General features: G+C 37.6%; 2 protein-coding genes across 2 annotated transcripts in view; one reads left to right on the forward strand and one right to left on the reverse strand.

The window, feature by feature from the left end:
- Positions 1-962: 962 nt before the first annotated feature.
- Phf5a (PHD finger protein 5a) lies at positions 963-16,187 on the reverse strand. The gene is made up of 3 exons (XM_083136010.1): positions 16,083-16,187; positions 9,795-9,985; positions 963-1,292 (listed from the first exon to the last, which is right to left on the reverse strand). The coding sequence occupies exons 1-3, from the start codon at positions 16,132-16,134 to the stop codon at positions 1,203-1,205; spliced, it is 333 nt and encodes a 110-aa protein (XP_082992136.1). The 5' UTR covers positions 16,135-16,187; the 3' UTR covers positions 963-1,202.
- A 51-nt stretch (positions 16,188-16,238) lies between these two features.
- DNAlig1 (DNA ligase 1) overlaps positions 16,239-17,833 on the forward strand; it is a 52,846-nt gene continuing 51,251 nt past the window's right edge. Inside the window, exon 1 of the mRNA XM_083136009.1 lies at positions 16,239-16,270. Within this exon, the coding sequence (XP_082992135.1) occupies positions 16,251-16,270 (20 nt within the window). The 5' untranslated portion in view covers positions 16,239-16,250. The remainder of the gene's footprint in view (positions 16,271-17,833) is intronic.

The raw sequence follows: 17,833 nt of genomic DNA on the forward strand, positions 1-17,833 counted from the left end.
CAGTACTTTGTGATGAAATTTTAATACAGTGCAGTTAGAAAGGTGTTATACACAATTCGTAATTTTTTAATTGACCAAGAAATGTTTGTATCAATTTTGTGAAACAACTTTTTCTTAGTATTGGGTAGTCCTACAAATACTATATTGGTCTTGCTTTGAAGATCTTTGCATCTGTTTTTTTTAAACCCTTTATCATTGTCAATTCACATTGCAAAACCGATTTTATACAGATTTTTATTCAACGAACATGGTGACTCGCATCGACACCTTGCAGTTTCCACAGTTCAACGGGCATTGCTGTGTGTGTTGCCATGTTCGATGTACATCTTTACTTCGTAGGATGGCAGTTTCTGAAAATAAATGGAACAAGCTCCAATTCAAGATCCAGTTTTTCCAGAAAGTGGATAAATACTTATTTTGTTGTACATTTAATTTATCATTAAATCATTACCGCAGATGCACAGAGGTATTTGAAATAGATTTACAAAAGCAAATTTTAAGTAAACATCTAGAAGTGAAAAATTTTAAAAGTTTTGATACACATATTAATCCATAATCTCAGCAGTGGTGGAACTCATGCAACACACAATGAAAAGTCACCAGACACGCATAGCAAGGAGTATACTTTCAGTTCCACAATATCATTATTTTCCAGATATGTACAGTGGCCAATACAATTTAGCTCCACAAAATAAAACCTCATGCAATATTGTCAGATTCTGATTTAAATCTATTGTTACATGTGATTAGTATTTTTTTACTTTGAATAAAATGAAAAGACCAAAAAAGAACCTGCAAGTTCTGTTCCATTTGTATGTGAAAGTAAATGTTTTGCAAAATCCAAGTGATGGAATATAGGCAGATTTCAATGGATTTGCGGGAATTCCTGGGAACCTGACTTGGCTTTTATCATTAAAAAAAAAATTATGGTAGCAAATTAAGGTAAAAAAAATAGCAAGAAAACAGTTTCACTAACAAACACAATATTATTTAGCCACAAGATACACTTCAGTTAAAAAAAAAAAAAAACACTTCATGTTCAGGTTTGAATTCAAAACCTTTGAAGTCTTCACAATGAACATCGCTTGCTGCTCTTTCTCTTGTTTGGTCCAACATATCGCAATGTATGATGAACTTCCAAGTATACTGTACCACCCTGGATTTGTACTGACTGGAGGGAAGGTTTCTTCTGCTGAGACTTGTCACCTTTTCTTGAAGCCATACTTCTTCCTCTCGTAGAAGAGATCTGTTTTGGAGCTTCCTAAGTTCACAATTTTTGGACATCCGTCTCTCTGGAAACAAACAGCACAAGTTGATAATATGAGTTGTGAAATACAGAAGATAGATTAGACATAAACCACATGGATCATGAAATAAGAACTTTAGGAGAGAGGAGCTCACCCAACATCATGTTATAGGAGGGAGGAAAATGGCCTGACTCCATTCTACTCCTCGGTTATACAGGACTAGCATAAATGATTCATTCATTTTGAAAAGGGTATATTTTCAAAAGTATTACACGTACACACATGAAAGATATATGAAAAGAACCACAAACTCACCAAGTTTATACATCCTCTACAAATGTTCGATATGTGCCCCTTTGGTTACACAACACACGTCCAGACGATACTCGAGCTCATTCCATACATTTTGTAGCATAGTCCTGTCAATGGTCTGCACTGCAGCACTGATGCATTCTTTACTTCCTACTTTGTTACAATTCTGGGGCACGGAAAATCCACGTGCAGTCGTGACAGTTGAAAGAGATTCACCAAAGGTGAATGTTTTCTGTGCAGTGTCACAAACAAAGATGTATGGGCCGTTTTTCTTCGCTGAGCAAACTGTGACCGGTAAATGTTACCTGGATATGTTGCAGTTGTGGTTGTTCCCGCAACTCAGTGTTGACTTCAGGGATTTTGTCTTCCAACAAGACGGGGCACCCCCTCATTGGAACATCCCAGTTCATGACTACCTAAATGATGAACTTCCGCATCGCTGGATGGGGCGTATTTGTGAGGATGAACTAGCTTTGTTCCCCTAGCCTCCCAGATCTCCTGATTTAACGCCCTGCGACTTCTTCCTGTGGGGGTACGTTAAGAACTTTGTTTACGTACCCCCACTACCGTAATCCTTAGTCGAGCTCAAAGAACGCATCAGTGCTGCAGTGCAGACCATTGACAGGACTATGCTACAAAATGTATGGAATGAGCTCGAGTATCGTCTGGACGTGTGTCGTGTAACCAAAGGGGCACATATCGAACATTTGTAGAGGGTGTATAAACTTGGTGAGTTTGTGGTGCTTTTCATACCTTTCACGTGTGTACGTGTAATACTTTTGAAAATATAGCCTTTTCAAAACAAAAGAATCATTTATGCTAGCCCTGTAGTTTGTTCTTTCCCTTCACTGTTGCTGCTGCTGTACACAATCAACAGCCTGTGAAGGCAAGAAGCTTAAAATGAAGATACTCTTCATGAGAAATAAACTTACAAAAGACATGACAAATTTCCATTTTAATAGAAGACGAAATGTTCACCTATTTCTGAGGCATTCTAAACATAGAAACAAACACGAACAGGGAGTTGAAACTATTTAAGAAACCTCATTTAGTTCAGCATTTGCCCCCTCACAGTTTAGAAGTAAATAAATTAGAAAAGAAAAAAATCCCAAGTACAGCAGAACTAAATCAGGATATCCGGTAACCTTCATTACTCATGTTCTTTAAATATCATTATCAATTGCACAATGTGAATGCAATGACTACATTTTTTTTTACTTAAATTTAAATGATCAATGACACACTTCTACACAAACAATCCGCCAACTGAAGGAGGTCAGGATTTTCTGAATCTTCTTTCCAAAGAGCTAAATTTTAAAAATTTGTAGTTTTAATGAAAATTTCACCCCTCTGAGAATAAATTTATTGTCACAGTTGTTTATTACTGTTCATTAGTAGAGTTGCAAAAAAGCCGCCTTTTTTTAATGGACGGTTTTTCCCGATAAAAAGCAGGCTTTTTTGAAGAAAAAAAAAAAGGAAATTTTGGCTTTTTACCAATTAGAGCTAACCAATTTCACTCGAAGTTACTATTATGAGTTTACACGTTTGTAGTGACAGATTTTACAAGTAGCTAATAGACATTTACATGATGTAGCAGCCAAGAGACAGATATTGGCCAATCTTAGTGGACAAATATTGCACAATGGTTCAGATACAATTTTAACCCTAGGTTACTGATAGGGGAGGAGGGAGGGGGCTTGCAGGCCCAGCACCTCAATTTTTTAGATTTTTCAACTTTTTGGAAATAAATTACATTGTTTCCTAGGATGCTCCCAATATTTAATTATTACTTTTGTTCATAAAAACAAATGTAATGTAATTAGAAGGCAAAATGCACTTGGTGCGCATATCAGGCACCATGTTTGAATGTGTCTCATTCGACACACTCATGCCAGTGACAGTGTACAATTGGTTGGTAATGATGGTAATTATTGTAATTAATATATTTAATAAACAACCGCAATTCTACAAACTAAAAAGCATTAATAAAATGATAATATGAATTTTGTGAGCTTTAGTGAATGATAAAATATATGTGACACACTCATGCAATAATTGGTTATTATTTTTTTATTAATGATAGTAATTTTTGTAATTATTATAATTAATAAATAACTGCACATACCTTCTGTCAAAAAAGTACCGGGAATTTGTAATTTAAAATGCCCGCGCTAATGATCTTTTAAATTTTTTTTCCCGTAAGTTGGTAGAACTGTACTTAATTACTATGCCAAACATGAGCGCGATCTGTCAACCAGTTTGTTTACAGAAGCTGGTTGAATCAGTCCACTTCAGTGGTGCATCACGATTTTTACAATGAACGAAATTATTGAACAAAAGAGTTTGCCTTAAATTTTGTATTGCGAACCGAATTTCATGCTGACTCGCTAAAAATGTTAGAAAAGACTTATGGTGAATCAGTTTTATCAAAAATATGGGCTTACCAGTGGTACAAAGCATTCAACAAGGGCCGAGAGATCGTCGAAGACGCTTCGTTCTGGACGACCTTCGACCTCTTCAACCGATGAAAAGATCAAAAAAGTGAGGGAAATTGTGCTCGATAATCACCATTCCAGCTTAAGAGAGATAGCTAGTGACCTTAACATCTCTCATGATTCTGTTCGTTCGATTTTGGTGGATATTTTGGGCATGAGACGTGTCGCTGCATGTTTTGGGCATGAGACACGTCGCTGCATGGCTTGTTCCAAGAGAGCTGAATTTTCTTTAAAACAGTACCATGAGCAGGTCTCTTGAGACATGCTGGATCGTGCCAATTCTGATCCCACATTCATGGAACGCATCATAACTGGTGACGAGACATGGGTCTACGAGTTTGACATGCAAACAAGTCAACAGTCATCATAATGGAGGACAAAAGACGAGCCGAAACAGAAAAAACCACGTCAAATTCGCTCAAAAGTCAAGGTGATGCTCATTGTTTTCTTCGATATCCGTGGTTTGGTGCATCATGAATTCGTTCCAGAGGGACAGATGGTCAATAAATAATACTATTTGGCTATATTGAAGTGTTTGCGTGAGAAAATCAGAAATGGCCAGATTTGTGGATAACAATTCGTTGATTTTACACGACGATAATGCACCATCGCATGGAGCAACAGTTGTGACCAAATTTAAGGCCAAAAACACAATAAATACCATTGATCAACCACCGTATTCACCAGATCTGGCCCTGTGCGACTTCTTTATGTTCCCAAAACTAAAAATGCCGCTCCGGGGTACCCGTTTTGACTCGATTGAAGCCATAAAGCAAAATTCGTGGAAGGGGCTGAAGGCCATACTGGAAAGTGCCTATAAAAAGGTTTCCAAGACTGGAAAAAATGCTGGCATATGTGTGTTCCATCAAATGGGGCCTACTTTCAAAGCGACAAAATACATATTGATGAATAAATTAAAATTGTGCGTTTCATTTAACAATTCCCAGTACTTTTAGACAGAATATATACAGGGTATACAGAAATGAATGGTGAGGTTATAAATGCCAAAAAAAAAAAATAAATAAATAAAACAAAATATATAATATTCTTTTATATTGACATTTAAAAGCAAAGTAAAAAAGTAAAGCGTTCCCCTGTGCTGAGCACCATGCCATGAAGGCGTATAGAAGCGCACCATTCATTTGTGTATACACTGTATAATCAGCACCGGAAGCATCGATTCAATAATAAAATGATTTCTTGAATTTTAGTGATAAAAAAAAGTGTGGGTTTGTGAGCCGCCTCCCGGTATGTAAGTTTCTCTTATAGCATGGGTAAGCTAGGGTTGAAACTAAACATGCAGAAGTATAGGTATTTTGTGAATTTGTGTATATACCCTGTCTAACAGAGCTTTGAGATGGAAGTGACTCGTGGCTCTTGGAACCCAAGTAAATGCAACCTTTCGAACAAGCAACATAAGCTGCAAGTGTTGCTTGTCACTTTGCCTCTACCGTTTTCTCAGGGAACTTTCAGACCGAACCAACAAGTGACACGTGTCACTTCTCTGAATAATTTCACTTTATTTCAGTAATTCATTCTACCTTTTGAACAGAAAGGCGACAACAACTGTTTTCTCAATGGTGTGCATCATGCCGCTTCGGTCTGTTGTTCTTGCATGCATGGTGAACATTTTGCTTTATACTGAAGGAGACTGCTTCGTTTGTCATCTGTGACTTCAGTCTGAAAGCTCCTTCATTGGCACGCATCATATAGCTTCAGTCTTGTTTGTGCATGTGAATGCTTGCTTACAGACTGAAGGGGTCCATGTCACTTGCCACATCAATGTGACCCCCCCCCCCCCAACCCTACTGTCATGTGTTGCTTCAGTCTGAATGTTCTCTATACTTGACAAGCTTGTTAGCTACTTCATCAGACATTAAGATTTCATCTAGCCTGTAAATCACAGAGAATAAATTGCAAGTACTCTTGTTGGAAAAAGGACGGCTTTTTGATAGAAGATTCCTTTAATAATCATGAATGACCCTCTGGAGTGTTGCCTTGTAATAAGAAGAGGTCTGATGTTCAATGCTCAGCGGAGGCAGAGTGCCTCGGATCTAATTTCAAACTGTAGGTCTAGTCCAGATTTTTGCGGCCATTCTTATTTGCGTCTATACTTCAGTTTTATTGCCAGTAACTGCCAGGGTGCAAAAAGTCCGTTCCACCAGGATTGACGACTAATTTTCTAAATCTAATTTTATACTTGACAGCAAGTCTATACATAATTGAACTATGATTATGTCATGCTTGATATATTAATTTCCATATAAAGTTTAAAGATCAGAAATGTATTTATGAGTGAATAGTTGGAATCAGGGCATTTACTTGTAAGAAATAAATTACTGGGCTGTGGTCTCACAAAGGTTGAGAACCACTGCACCAAGAAGCCAAAATACATCACTAGTTGCTCCATGACTAGGTTTAGTGGCCATTTAACCAAATTATACATGATGTACTGGAAAGCCAGAATACAAATATATATTTTACTGAACACAAAATTTAATGTAAAGAGATCTGATACTAGATTTTCAAAAGGTAGAGCAGTATTTTCTTTTTTGCTTCATGAACGTGTTCACATAACAAATTCAAACATTGAAAATCATATCATACTATTAGGTTCTATTAAAAACACATACAAAACTACTCTAGTTACGTGAATATGTTTATACTAGATAGATATATTTAATAAGCCTACCAAAATATTAAGATAACACTCAGAAAAAACAGCCCATTCAAAAGAGCCAGCCTTTTTGAAACACTGTTTATATCTAGCTACGAATTTCATATTGTAAATTGTATTTTATATTTAGAAATGAGTGTCTATTTTACAGTAGGGAGATAAATGAAAACCATGGAACAGGAAAAATACTGCCAACTCCTGTATTTTCATTGATTTGAGACACTTTTGTGAAAAAAGCCCAACCAAAAAAGCCACTGAAAATACTCCGGTTTTTCCCCCCACCACTTCCAACTCTATTCATTAGTGAAAATTGACCCCAGGATGCCTTGCTTAAAAAGCAACAGTGTTACCACTACGTGATTGGTGATACAGCTACCAGACATCCTGATTTAGTTATCACAGTCTTTACTTTTGAGTCTCTGTTCCAACTTATTTCTGACTGCTGTTGAGGTGTGAAAATGGCTTGAATTTTTGTTAACACATATTCAAGAAGTTGTCTCTTAGGCCTCAGATTTCAAGACCAGGACTGCATCTTCTGCATTTACTTGAGCAGAACATGAATATATGTGCCATTCAAAACATCCTCAGTAACAATATATATGCAGGGTGAGTAAAATCTGAATTTTTTACTATTCGGAATGTGGATAGTAAAACCAGAAAATCCAGTCTCCTGATTCTGTTTGCAGCCAAATCCATTTTCATACTGGGAAAGAGTAGCTGTTAGGTAACTGAAAAGCTATGGGATGTAGTGTTATGACAACAGCCAAACATGCCCATGTTGTATTTAAATTCCTTATCAGCCATAGCAGTAGCAGTTGCGAAAGTGGTATTTTCATTGATTCAACAATTTTGCGCTCAATGCACATGCACCTTCGGACACCAAAAACAATATCATCACTTGCACCTCTTCTTGCCCCGGAGCACAAAAGATGGAATGGCATACAACACAAACTGTCATATTTCCTTCTGCTACCAACCAAACTAACTCTTCTCTCATGTGAAACTTATCTAATGCACCAACTTTTTGTTAAGCTACCGTATGTCAATTATTGTTGGCCAAAAAAGAAAGCATGTATGTATACTGATGATAAACGTAATGCAACCAGTTCATAGAAGGAGGAAAATCCACTGTACTGTTAAGCACAGCCGGATTCTATATAATTTAGTTCATAAAATATTAAAACAGGAAAGTAGGGTAGGCCAGTTTTACACAGCTACATTCCAAGAAATGCCAGACAATAGGCGAAAAGTGAACATTTGTAGAGGCTGAAAGGAAAAAAAAATGGTTTCATCAGGAAAGCGACTTGTCTGAAAGCATGATTCGTTATAATTTTGTACAATTATTGTAAGATTGTTTCTTATAGTATTATTCTATAATCATATATATTTATTTACCCTCAAAACGTGTGCTTAATTCATGCTTATACCTATGTATGTATATGTCAATTTTAAAGTGACCTACCCCCCAAAAAAATCCTTCCCTTTAGTTTCTCCACACTGGATTTTTACTATTTTTAATAGATATATCAGAGAAGTACCTCTTGAATTTTCTTTTCCCAAACAACACACAAACTAAATTGAACCCCATGGGGCAACAGTTCTTCAGGCCGAACACCGTAAAGCAGCTGCCGAAATGCAAATCTAAATTGAATTTACTATTTTAATTGAAACTCAGTGGTGGCTCAGTCGGTAACGCGTCTAGACTACCATGCTAAAGGTCCCGGGTTCGATCCCCGGCCGGTTCAAATCCAGAAACTTTTCTAACGATGGAAGCGGCCCCGGCACCCACCCAGCGTCGAATAACATGGGTACCTGGGGGAAACCCTGGGGGGTAAAGGTGGTCAGGGGCGTGATGCTGATCACATCACCCCCACTCACGACCGGATTAAGAAAGTGTAGGGCGTTACCCCCACACCCCCTATACGCCTTCATGGCATGGTGCTATGCACAGGGGAGCACTTTACCTTTTTATCTTTTACCTTTACTCTCTTTTTGTCTACACTTGGTGTTCGTGTTTAATGGACATATTCTGTGATCTTTAAGGACTACCAGTCAGGAGTGGCTCAAGAAGAAATTTTCACCCAATCTCTCCTATGTCCACCCTGTATTGTCGAGAGTAGAGACCAACTCTCCATCCTCTCACAAGAGATGTAATTATCAGACAAAAAGGCTCATAAGCACAGGTGAGTATTCACAACTCTCTAGACTCAAATTGCTTTAACAAAGTGGCAGCTTACAAAGATAATGGTTGGTACTTATCAATTGGCACTATCTTACGATGTAGTGGAAGGAGTGCATGGGAAGATGCAGCAGACTTTAACCACAGACACTCCCGAAAGGCGACCAATAGTGCAGTGGTGAAACTCATCCAGAAATTGAGGCAAACAAGAAGTGTATGTGATAAAGTAAACAAGCAAAAAGTGACCAACACGGAGGATTTGGCAGAGTTTGTCAATCTGTCAACTGTAATCTACTCAAAGCATACAAATAGTAACACTGTAAATATGCAGTGGTGCAATTATACTGCTAAGAGCACCAAATCTCAAGCAAGCATACAGGAAGGGTAGAAAAAATGCTTTGACAAAGAAGATGGAGTAAGTAATCAGAAAACCTGTTTGGTACGTGATTGTAAGTGTTTATAGTATTTTATTAATGTGAAAATTCGTCTACACAACAATCATATTGAAATTGTACAATTGGAGCATGAGCCAATCATGAGATTGATTGATTTGGTGTTTAAGTCCACTTTATGCACAGTAAGGCTAATTGGGACTGGGCCTACAGTTTAAAGTGGGATCCGAACCACTTGTGCCTGCACCGGGTATCGAACACGGGACCCCTTGATTACAAGGCAACAACAACACTACCACTGCGCCATCGGGGAGGCCCAAACCAATCACGAGATGCAACTGATGAAGTGATACTCACAAAGAAACACCCATGCCCAGCTTGGGATTTTACAGATTTTTAAAAGTATCTTTCGCACAGTTGCATGTACGTCCACAACCTATATTTTGAGTTGAAATGTCAACCAGCATATGAAAGCAAGACCTTCTTACTTACATCTTTTTCCTGAATTGTACACTCCTTGCAGTAGTATGCATCAGAAACGCCAGGACCTCCGCAGATCACACAACGGCCTTGGTATGATCCATAGTTGCACTCATCGCAGATTCTCACCAAGGTGCAAGGTCTAACGTATGAGTCACATATCACACACTTTCCATCACACTTCTCACAGAGGCGTCCAATAGCTGAAACAGAGAGAAAAAATGACAATTAAATCAGAACAGTTGAATGTCATTAAATAAAATCTCAATTAGGGTAACAGTTCTGAATGTCTAGTGATTTTTTCATAGTAGAAAGACGAAGTACAGCAGAACTGTGGAACTGATTGTTACAGTAAATATCAACCTTGGTGAAAGTAATTATCATGGTTTGGAAAAGTGCAATTTATTGGCGGAAAAAGACATAAAATCTACTTATGCAAACACCTGCAATTGTCATCGACAAGGCATTTTTCATTCATAAATAAGAGAAAAGGTATCACAGAATAGAAGTAAATATATTATCCGATTCCCATCCACAAAGTACTCCAGTATTTACTCGCTTCTGGCCCTTAACATGAGGCTCGAAAGGGTGTCATGCTCGAGACATTCCTAACATAACTACAAAAGCATTTAGGCACATTTTTGGCAATTGGAAACTACACAATAGCACAGAATGGTAAATGGACTGATTCAGAAAAGCCCTTCACACCCCACACATGTGAGCTAGATGGCGGCAGCAGTCCATAACTAAGATGACAGTAAACGAATGGCAGGTAGCAAGAGAAGTATTATACAGGACTATACGAAGTGAAAAACCATTCTGCAGTAAGTACTGGCAGTAATCGCTAAAACTCAGACATCAATAGAAATCGAGCCATGAAAAAATAGGGATGTAGCATGATGAAATTGGGATTAATCAAAAGGAATTTGGGCTATCTGTTAGCATCAACTTGTGGAATAATGTATCAAGACAATTACTAATAGTGAAATCAAATATGACCATGTAGAAACAAGTTTCTCACTACTGTGATACTTCTCATTGGTGCTCTTGACCCTCCATATGGCTGATAGAAAGTGGAAATTTTTACATAGTCAAAGATTATGTTCTAGAGCAATGATTTCTGCTGTTTTTAACAAACAGAGTAATGAGTGGTTTCATTTGATACTACTTATCACAGCGTTGCATCAATGTCAACTCCCTGTGATATGAGCCATATGTAGGAAACTTATGATGCATTGTCATTTGGAGTGTTGTTTATGAAATGTGTTTGAAGGAAGTTGCATGTGGGTATGTAATGTTCAGTGCTCGAAAAATCTTCTTCAGAGCTAGGTGCCAGAAAACCACCTGCTAGCAATTGTGCATACTATAAGAAGCTGAGCCGGCCACTGTGGCGGAGTGGTTGGCACATCTTGCTACAATGCCAGGGGTCCAGGGTTCGAATCCCGGCCTGGGCATGGATGTTTGTGAGTGTTCACTCATCATATCATCACTCATCCCCATCTTCGCACATTAGCCAAAAGTGGCAAAAAAAGGCGAAGTAAAATAAAGCAAATCAATCAATCTATAAGAAGCTGAGCATCACTGTATTCAAAACATCGCTAAATCATGTGAGAAAGTGGGAAATGGAGGGTTCGGGGACAAGGAGTAAGAAATTGTTACTGGTTCTATGGAATGTTCACAACGTTGATAAAAAAATCATTTGCTAACTTAAGCTGTACTGCAATTTGAACTGTACAAAAAGTCTAGTGGAATGAAGTCTGGGATAGGCCGGGTATTTTTTTTAACCACTTCGAACAATTCATCTGTGTGGCATAGCTTGCCAAGTATTACTCTGAAATCTACACTCTCTGGTCTACATCATAAGAACCGAGAGCATAGACTCTTCTTGGATTGCAACTTCCATTACCAATGCTTCAAAATTCAACGAACGCTTCATTTTGAAATTCATTTCTCATACATGTTCTTGACTGTGGCAATGCATTTCCATTAACTTTTCTTTCTTTGTGGTGCTCGTCAATGTCTGAGGTCTTCCATAACATTCCTTGTTGATTGATTGAACCTTGCTTTTAGTGCCACTTTTGGCTAATTTGCGAAGATGGGGATGAGTGATGAAATTGATGAATGGACATTCACAAACAACCATGCCCGAGCGGGATTCAAACCCAGGACCTCTGGCGTTGCAGCGCGATGTTCTAACCACTCAGCCAGAGGGTCCGGCATTCCTTGTTGATGTTTTAAACAGTTCCATCTGTTTAAATTTGACTGATGGCAAGTTGCACAGATGGATTTACTTGAAATTCTCTCCAAAACTGTATTTACACTTCATTCTCGTTTTCAAACTTTCAGTACCACTTTAGGATAAATTTCCTTTGTTCAAAGCTTAGTCTGACTTCACCCATTATTTCAAATTGATTAAAGACAAAAAAGTATGCGAGTTATCAACTGTTAAAGTATGTATACATATTTTTGGCATCCCCTGTCTGATTGTTTGGTTAGGTTTGTGTGTGGATGGGATGGGATTTTCATGGAAAATATTGGTCAAAGTAGTGTGTGATAGGTATTCTTCTTAATTTAATTATTCAGGCCATACTTTTGGGATCTAATACCTTGGTTATTTTTGGTTTCCGCACACTGAAATAAATTTTGTTACATAAAACACCAAAATCTATTGATTAAAAAAATAATGATGAATTCTCAATAGAGTACAGTTGGTCAATGGCCCTGCTAGGATATTATAAAAATTGTCAAAGGAGTGAGGGTGTGTGTGTGTGTGTGTGTGAGGATTTTTTAATGACCGGTACAAGCAGATATGCCATAATCTGTCTGGATAAAGGAAACCTTGCCTTTTCCATTTTCCAGACAGAGGTTTCGTTATATCTGCTTGTAGCCATTAAAAAATTCACACACTCATCCAATCTTTCTCCACTCCTTGAGAAAGCTTATAAACTACACAGTATACCAGTACCCTCCTACATAGGGGGCCAGTGACTGACCATACAAAGTTGAAAATTTAAACTTTTCTTATCTAATCAAAATTTTTTTGTTTTATGAACATAAAATTTATTTCAAAACACAAAAAGCACAAATCACAGATATTTATCCTCAAAGTGTGACCAGTGCTTGTCTAAATCCTCGTATCCTGGAGCATTTTCACTGTTCTCTTTAATGAAATATCATTGTATGCATACACACACAAATCCAAAAGTCAGGCAGAGATCCTAACAAAAAAAATAGTAAAATTAATGATAAAGGCATATTTCATTCACAGAAAAAAGAGAAAGTATTACAGAATAGTGGAAATGGTTGTGAAAATAATTTTAAAGCTTTCTGAAAGTAATTAGTACTGCATGCAGTTCCAAAGAGTCGTATTTGGCGAAAAGAAGATGTAAAAAATACCTTTCGCAAATATCCCTGCTTGAAATTGACAAGGTATTCCACAGACTACTACCGACAGGAGGCTCGAAAGGGTTTAATCCTTCACACCAGCACCACCATGATGGTGTTTTAAATGCATTTAGGGAAATAATTGTAATGATAAGAGCCCCAAACCTGGCTCACCTAACAACGAAATACTCCTTCACACCCCATGCACGAGAAGTACATTGCAGCAGCAGTCTGTATCCAAGATGAAAGTAAACGAATGGCTACTCTCAAACAAAGAATCATACAGGAATATATGGAAGGGAAAAATCGTTCTCCAGAAAACATGCAGTGAGTAAGACTAAGACTGTATTTGTTAACAGACATAAATAGAAATCGAACCATGTAAGAAATCGCGTGCATCATGATAAATTTGGAATTAAAGTATTGGAACTTGGGTCATGTGAACAGCGTTCGTCCCATTCATTGTATCCTGGAGCCCTATCACTTGTGTTTTTAAACAAAATATTGCTGTATGAAAACACACAAAAGCCACAAATCAGGTGGAAATTCTACCAGAATTAAAACCAACACGGTACTAATCTGATATTCTTCATTTTTACAGAAGAAACTACTTAACGGTAATAAGTTCCTGTAGCATTGTTTAACATCTGGAAGGTGTTTTGTGTGATGTGGGAATGTTTCATAGCGGAAATTCAACCATTGACGCACAGCCCCACGAACCATTTCCGGTAAGGTTAGGTTAGGTTAGGTAGGGTCACATATAGGTTACAATAGTTAAAAATTGGTTTAGAAAAAAAATATGCGTAGCCCACACACCATTCTCGCATAGACCTATGAACCATTGACACATAGCCCCACAAACCATTTGCGGAAACGTACGTTCTTCAGTTACGAAAACACTTTTTTTTTTTTAAAAAAAAATTGCAATTACTTTCATCAAAAAAAGTGAATGGGTAAGAGTCTCGTTTACGTCCTTTTCCTAAGGAATAAGTGTCATATATCGTTGGAAAGGTTATTTTATAAGGAATTCAACAAAGTAAATCCCAAGGCGAGGAAAAATTTCCTGGACGAGAAAAATCGATGTTGTCCGGATATGCGTGATTGAACATACGGAGGATATTTTTCGATGATGAAGCACATATTTAGGGGTGAAATGAGTGCTAATGGAACCTAACCTAACCTCGTAGCCATACCTCGTTCCCGTGAATGGTTAGTGACAGAAAGTGTAAAAAGAAAAACTTACTTACCCTACGGATGCCGGAGCGCCGGCTGTCTGTTATCACGGGGTAAATGTCTATTATATCGGAGACACATTTCTATCGGATATTTTCAGTTTTAAATGGTTCGTACTTACCAATTGTGTATTGCGGAACATAGTTGAAGGTGCCATTATGCTTTTTACATGAAAATAACTTCGATTTTTCACATTACGAGTAATTCTTTTGGGACCTTTCTTCCGTTGCGGAGCATAGAATATTTCGCGCACAGCTGTGGATCATCACGCGTCGCGCTTGTGTTTTGTCAATTTGGAGTGGGCATGCAGTGTTGCAACCTTCTTAACCGAAAAACACCTACTTTCGTGTTCATTATGTCATCACAAACCATTGACGGATAGCTCCAAAAAACATTCCCGATAGCCCCAAAAACCATTCACGATAGCCCCAAAAACCATTCACGTTAGCCCCCCGAACCATTTCTGGCAAGGTTAGGTTAGGTTAGGTAAGCATAGTTAAAAAAATTTAAAAAATTCTGGTAAAAAAAAGGCACGTTTGGAAACACTTCTTCCTCTCGCGAGACCGTGTGACTTTCAACACTCGTGCCATCTGCTGGTTCATAATGGAAACAACGGCATAATGTTGTCGCTTCGCACAAAACGCTACTTTTATACATCAAAAGTGCTTATTTTCTGTTGTGCAGCATTCCATAGTGACAAAATACCTCCACGAAGTTTGATAAATGCAACAAACTCATTTCCGTAAGTAGTTTCTCCTGTAAATTTGAAGGAAAGTGTCTCCGATATAACAGACATTTACCCACGGTTTTGTAAACGGGCAAGAAGGACGTAAACTAGACTCTAGCCCGTGAATGCACCTTCAAGGGTAACACTTTATTATATAGGAGACGGATTTCTTCAAATTTACAGGAGAAAGTACTTACGCAAATCATTTTCTGTAGTGTTGTTGATTTTCGGGAATATAGTTTTGATCCATTTTAATGCGAAAGCATGTGGTTTTCTACGAAAATCTATTTCCGACGCGCTATTGCTGCTGCCGCCATTTGCTCTCTGCACGAGAGCACAATACGCTCTCGTATTGTCCGTATATACTAAATTGAACGAAAGGAGTGCTAATAGAACTTAACCTAACAGGCCTAACCTAACCTAGTAGGCATACCTCGTCCCCGTGATGATTCGTGGGGCTATCGTGAATTTTGGGCTAACGTCAATGGTTTGTGGGAAATAAGGAACAACTGTAAGTACTCGTTAATGTAATAAATATACATTATTTTCGTTATAAATTCATTATTTCACCTACAGAAATGTTCCGCAATGCAGAATAGTACGTTAGCAATTTAAAAAAACTACGAAATAAATCATTGATAGGTGTCTCCGGTATAGTAAAGCAGTACCCAAAACTCAAAATTTTATCATCACTTAGTTTTTCATACTCCTCAAACATTTAAAAAAAATTTAGGTATTTTGCATCATTGACTTGTCACCGTTAACCGCTGTGTTGAGAACAAGAACGATCTCATGACATACGTACACGAGAACACATTTAGAATTCGTACGCACGACGTCTTCCTGTGTAATGCATTAAGTTAATCGAAACAGCAGGGTTTGGACTATTGTGAATGATAAATGCTGATAATGGTCATATAGAAGGTAAATAATAGTATATAATCATTATTTCTTACCTACTCCCGGCTGTTTTCTGCAAAATATAAGATCAGGATGATGTTTTGCCATTCTTGCTTCTGAGACCGACCAACGTGTTTCACAGATTACTTACTATTTACATCCAGTTGAAAGTTCTTTTGAAGAGAAAGAAGAAAAAAATATATAACCTGTGATATGAGCGGGAAATGGCGCAGAAAACTATAACGTAAGTATGGTTTTTAAACTTATATTTATAGCATTTGTTTACTTCCTTAGGTGAATTATGATGAACAGAAATAACGATGAACTAGTTGAGGTTAACAGACAAAATAGAAAATGTACATTGCTAGATTTTTTATCCAGTACACCGAGTTTTACATCACAATGAAACCACGGAGTTCAGTTATAACGTAAACATTTTACGTCAAATATTTTATTTTGTAGCCTTTTGACAGCCCGTGAAGGGTTGTTACGTAATATGTAAATATTGGCAGCGCATAAATTATTGTGATTAAAATTTCAGTAACCGCCAAACGTCTGAAATTCCATTATTTTCATCTTTTTCACATTGGTATTTCACATTGGTACTTACGTATTCTGCATTGCTAAGGATTCGGTGGTACTTGTTTACTATCCTTCGGACACATTTATTTATTTTTACAGAAAAAACTACTTACCGTAATAAGTTCCTGTAGCATTGTCGAACATCGGGAAGGTGTTTTGTGTGATGGGGGAATGTTTCATAGCTGAAATTCATGTTTTTGGGATGATACACTTTAGCCATTGTTTTTATCGAGGAAGAAAAAGAAAGGAAAGCTGCATGGTAAATAAAACAGAATTCTCTCAGTTCCTTTACCTTGTTAGTGTCCTTTGCAGAACAATCTAACTGACTGAAAATTAAAAAAAATATGGTGAAAATTTACAGTAGTAACTCCACCGGAAGTACCTGCCGCCATTTTGAAAATCACGTCATCATTCCAAACTCGCATCATAACCAATCAAAAACGAACCGCCATATTGAAAATACAAAGTTAACAATTTCCGAAAACAAAAACGATTTATGCCTTTTAACACACAGTAAAATCAAATTGGAACCACACCAGTAAACACGAGGAGGAAACACGCCAATAAACTCAAGGAAGAAATGCGCCTTAAAAATGAAAATGTAACCACGCCAGTAAACACGAGAGAAAAAGACGCCACTAAACACAAGGGGGAACGACAAAAAAATAAATGATTTACCCCTTTCAACACACAGTAAAATGAAATTGGTACCACACCAGTAAACACGAGGAGGAAACACGTCAATAAACACAAGGAAGAAATTCGCCTTAAAAATGAAAATGGAACCACGCCAGTAAACACGAGAGAAAAAGACGCCACTAAACACAAGGGGGAACGACAAAAAAATAAATGATTTACCCCTTTCAACACACAGTAAAATAAAATTGGTACCACACCAGTAAACACGAGGAGGAAACACGCCAATAAACAGAAGGAAGAAATTCGCCTTAAAAATGAAAATGGAACCACGCCAGTAAACACGAGAGAAAAAGACGCCACTAAACACAAGGGGGAACGACAAAAAAATAAATGATTTACCCCTTTCAACACACAGTAAAATGAAATTGGAACCACACCAGTAAACACGAGGAGGAAACACGCCAATAAACACAAGGAAGAAATTCGCCTTAAAAATGAAAATGGAACGACACCAGTAAACACAAAGAGGAACGACACCAGTAAACACAAGGGGGAAAGACACCAGTAAACACAAGGGGGAACGACA

The sequence above is a fragment of the Lepisma saccharinum genome, chromosome 14 (genome assembly GCF_977018435.1).
Source record: "Lepisma saccharinum chromosome 14, izLepSacc3.1, whole genome shotgun sequence".
NCBI classification, from domain to species: Eukaryota; Metazoa; Arthropoda; class Insecta; order Zygentoma; family Lepismatidae; genus Lepisma; species Lepisma saccharinum.